Raw genomic sequence first — 5,000 nt, forward strand, 5'->3', positions numbered from 1 at the left:
TGGGGTATTGTTTCAGATTTCATACTCTCTTGAGAGGCGAGACTAATGAAAATATAAATATTTCGCTTATGACACGACATTCAATTAGCGAAATGCTTCCTCATAGTGTACTGACGCATTTTCATTAGCTCACCTCTCTTTCTATTTGCTACCTTGGCTCATTGTTACCCATTGGCATTCCCAACAGACGCATTAGTCCATTTCAATCCGGTAATGTGAATTTCCAAAGTAAATCCGTGCATGTAAACTGGCAAGGGAGTTATTCTCACTAAGAAATTATTAATCTGATTTCCCAACTACATTTGTCCCATTCGTAAGAGTACTTAGAACGGGCTTATTGTGACAGTGGAGTAGTAGTTGTCTGTTTACAATAGCCTTGAAGAAAGCAAAGACGTTTATTTGAGACAGTTTTCAATTCGCAGTTGACACCATAGGATATCTTTAGTTGTGAGACGCTCGGGCATTGATTTGTAAGACCGCATAAATGATGGCAGGGGGTTGCCTTTAGCATTTACAATATTACTCAGAGAACGCGTTAACATTGTACAGAAGAGTAGCATGTTATCACTTGCAAAATCGCATTGACGCAGATTTAAAAAATTAACCTATTTGATGTGGCAGCGTTTGGCTGCAAGAATATACAGAATGTAGTAGGTGTTACAACCTCTCATTTATATATAGTAGGAATAAGCAATGTAAAGAAAAATAAGTATTTTTCTTTACTTGGAATGTCATTCATAAAAGTGGCAACGCTGCATTTAGATATTTGTAACGCTGTTTAGAGATGGTGACACGGTGGTATTTTAACATTTCAAGATGTAAGATGTGGCAGAAGCTTCTCTCGTACGACGTTTGTGGGTGAAAATGGTGACGAGGTACGACCGGGGCTTTCACTTCCTCAGTTTGTCTTATTTATTATGGATGTGGACCCATCTGAGGGAAAAAAAGAGTGAAAGAAAGAAAAAAAAACTGTTGGTCGTCCTCCGCCCATTCCGTGTCCTTTGCGTTTGAAGACTCGTGTCATGGTCACTGGCTCCCCGATGTTCATCACCTTCTCCGGCCATTGTAGTGACAAGGTTGACGTCGACTTCTGGAATGGAACGCCCTGACTTCATAAAAAAAGAAGAAAAATACACAGGCAGCAACTTCTCCTTAAAGTATGAATTTGGTGAGACTGGTACGAAGCTCTCTTCTTTTTCATTTTGACATTTTTCTTCATACGCTGCTGGCATTAATCATTTTTCAACCATGTAAATATTGTTTTGATAAATTGCCAGGTTTAGAGCTGTATGTATGATATCACTTTTAAATTTTTTTTTTTTTTTTAAATATTAAATATTTTTTCAGAAAGTTGGATGATGAGTTTTTTTTTCATTAATTTTCTTTTCCATGTTCGTTCTCAGTTTTGGAACTTTATGGTTTAGCTTTAAATCACATTCATCCATTTCAATCGATTTTCAAAACATAGGAGATGAAAGTTTTTGTCAATTCGACGATGTATATGAAATGAGTGCTTAACTTGATAGAAGGATAACTTAGAAAATCAAACCAGAAACATTTGCAAATATTTCTCATATGTAAATTTCTTGGGGCCTTCGTATCGATCAAGGAAAATAATACCAGGCTTGATAAGTACTTGGATGGGTAACCAACAAATAAAAATAGACTCGTGTGCGTGCGTGTATGTCTGATATGCGAGTCGAAGCTTTTTTTTTTCTTTTCCTTTATTCCTTTGTGCTTTAAGCCCTTTTACAATGTAAAGAAGAAAATATTCATTACAAGGTTTCCTTTGCAATTCTCCCAGAGGCGTCTCTTACTCCAACTTCAATTCTTATTTACATTTCCTCCGTAATTTTTCTCATTCTTTTTCCTTTTCGTTCCTGACTCGATATATTCCAGCTCTTTTTTTTTCCATCGCAGAATGTAATTTCCGTCCAATTTTTCCTCTCTTTCTTCTTCGATTGGACTTTTCTGTACTTAGGCCACGTGGCTATAAGCTACTTGTTATTAAATGTTTTTTTTCTCTCTCTCTCTCTCTCTCTCTCTCTCTCTCTCTCTCTCTCTCTCTCTCTCTCTCTCTCTCTCTCACACAAAAAGACATCATACATTTAATATAGATCAGTGTTATGTTGATTGTCGAACACACACAAACAAACAAACATCATACATTTAATATACACCAGTGTTATGTTGATTGTCAAACACTCACAAACAAACAATCATCATACATTTAATATATACCAGTGTTATGTTGATTGTCAAACAAAACACAGACATAAAAGACAGTTTCCAATTCAACCTACCCATAGTGTCTCTTCCTAGTTTGATGTGAAGCTAAAAGTCTCGTAGTGGGGAATGCTCGGTCACAAACGTTGCAGGTGCGGGCCTCATCGTCATCTGTGGAGATTATAGATAAGGTTCAGACATGCTCGGTATCATTTAATGCAGTGTTGATGATGCAAAATTCCTTTAAAAAAATATTATAGTATTCATTGACTCCAACGAAATTGTATAAAGAAGATGTAGCCTATTATTGTTACACTAGTAAATTTATCTTTGTTTAACAATTGTTAATCAATAGTCACATTTTTCCCATAATTATGATCAGAAAAGTTTAAATGATGAGTTAGCATGGATAAATAAATACTCTTCTCAAAATCTCTATGAATTCGAAGTCTGGTAGTAGGCTACTATTTAGTATTGCTATTATGTATAATTACCACAATGCAACAACGTACATCCTTGATGACAGGCATAGTTTTACTACCATACCTAGTTTATGTGGAACATCCAACAGAATATAGTGGACGATTGTTTCATTGGTAATCTTTATAAGTTCGTTTATGTTTCGAATCAAGGACAAACTCTGGTTTATTGGTGACTGTCGATATGCTTCGAGAGTTTATGCTTCCACTGGAAAGGAATATAATCTAACAATAAAAAAACCCCCGTTCTGTTATACTTCAAGAGCATAAATGGTGGGCTACCCTCAAATCTGCACTGTCACTTACTCTCCAAAATAAAACTCAGGTATCCTTTTGGCTGATATGTTTGGCAGTAAACTGAGCAAAGAGAAATTCTATCTGTATCATTCCTGTTTTCCTGAAGCTATAGTAACTAATTTAGCTTTTCGGTTCCGTCAAATTAAAACGAGTTTGATGGACCTTGGGGTGTGAATCCAAATTGTTTTCCTTTTATTTATATTTTTATAAAAATATCTGAGTTTTCAGCTCTGAAATTGTTTATTATTTTTTTTAAGTTAGTAAGAAGATATTCCTTTTGCAATTGTTAAAGCGTTGGTATTGTTACTCCATTGGCTAAATGTGTTTTGGGTACATCTGGACCTACTGATTACAACCCAATTTCCATAATTTCCATATTATCTAAAAAATTTGAACGTCTTATGGCAAAACGTCCAAATAGGTGTGCTGAAAGTAATCATCTATTTCCTATTTGCAGTTTAGCTTTCGTAAAGGCCTTGAAGCATATGATGATCTTCTTAACATTTCCATCACCGTTCGAACCTAGATTATGGTCAGGAAGTTCGTATGTGTGGCCTTGATGTTCGTGCTGCCTTAGATAGTGTTAATCATGTGACCTTTGTTTTAAAACCCTATCAGATGGGAATAGGTGGGTATTTCTTAGCAACATTATTGAATTTTTAAGTAACAGATTGGAGAGAGTAGTTTTTGATGGATACCATAGATATAGGAAATTGGCGTTCCTCATGGTAGTGTCCTGAAACTATTACTTTTCATAATATATACTGTATTTGCATATATAAAACAAGTTTGTTGTATATGCACGTGCAGATGATGTTACTCTTTTTGTATCAATTCTAACTCCTAATTGTAGACTTATGGTTGTTTAATAGACATCTAGCTAAAATTAGGATATGGTGCAAATTATAGGGTATAAAGTTAAACCCTAAAAATCTCAAAGTATGATAGGACATTGATCGATCAAAATCCAGGTATTTGTATTGGCAATGTCTCTTTACCCATATGCAATTCATTTAAAATTCTAAATGCGATTCTTGATTGCAAATTTATTTTTGAGACACATTCGGTTCCTTTCTTCTTCAATTGCACAAGAAAATTGCCTATTGAGAAAGTCTTTTAAGATTTCCGACGATCACTTTTATCCTGATGAGAGAGAGAGAGAGAGAGAGAGAGAGAGAGAGAGAGAGAGAGAGAGAGAGAGAGAGAGAGAGAGGGAGAATTAAACTTTCATCCGATGATCATATAAGTGAAAGATATATTAAACCTCGCGAGACTTTTCTCAGGTAAATAACCACTTAGCAACTTTTCCAAGATTGCGGGATTGAAGACTTTGAAATGTCGGTAAGAGTTATTCGAACGGTGGGATCCATCAACTTTCCCCGGTTTTCATTTTTTTCGTCATAATTCTTCGAACGAAAATGGAAGTTCTTATATTACTATACCCTAAGGATGAAAGTCATGTGATATTTCATTTTGTTTACACATACCGTACGTGTGGTGTATGCATATATATACATATACACACATATATATATATATATATATATATGTATATATGTATATATATATATACATACATACATATATATACATGTATACAAAGACACACACATATATGTATATATATATATATATATATATATATATATATATATATATATATATATATATATATAGGCCTATATATATTGTATATATATATATATATATATATATATATATATATATATACATGTATACATATATATGTATATATGTGTGTATATGTATATATATATATGTATATATATGTATATATGTATATATATATGTATATATATATGTATATATGTAAACATGTATATATATGTATATATATATATATATATATATATATATATATATATATATATGTATACAGTATATGTTTAAGTTGTATATATGATTGTGTATAGACATATTATTATTGTCACCTACTTATTATTGCTTTTATGAAAACCAGTAAAATAACAACTATTA

At 33.1% G+C, this 5,000-nt stretch overlaps 1 protein-coding gene across 1 annotated transcript in view; it reads right to left on the minus strand.

Annotated features, from left to right (window-relative positions):
* Positions 1-5,000, minus strand: part of LOC137651997 (uncharacterized) — an 11,116-nt gene that overhangs the window by 4,184 nt on the left and 1,932 nt on the right. Inside the window, exon 2 of the mRNA XM_068385204.1 lies at positions 2,304-2,397. Within this exon, the coding sequence (XP_068241305.1) occupies positions 2,304-2,397 (94 nt within the window). The remainder of the gene's footprint in view (positions 1-2,303; positions 2,398-5,000) is intronic.

This window comes from Palaemon carinicauda, chromosome 13 (genome assembly GCF_036898095.1).
Source record: "Palaemon carinicauda isolate YSFRI2023 chromosome 13, ASM3689809v2, whole genome shotgun sequence".
Taxonomy (NCBI): domain Eukaryota; kingdom Metazoa; phylum Arthropoda; class Malacostraca; order Decapoda; family Palaemonidae; genus Palaemon; species Palaemon carinicauda.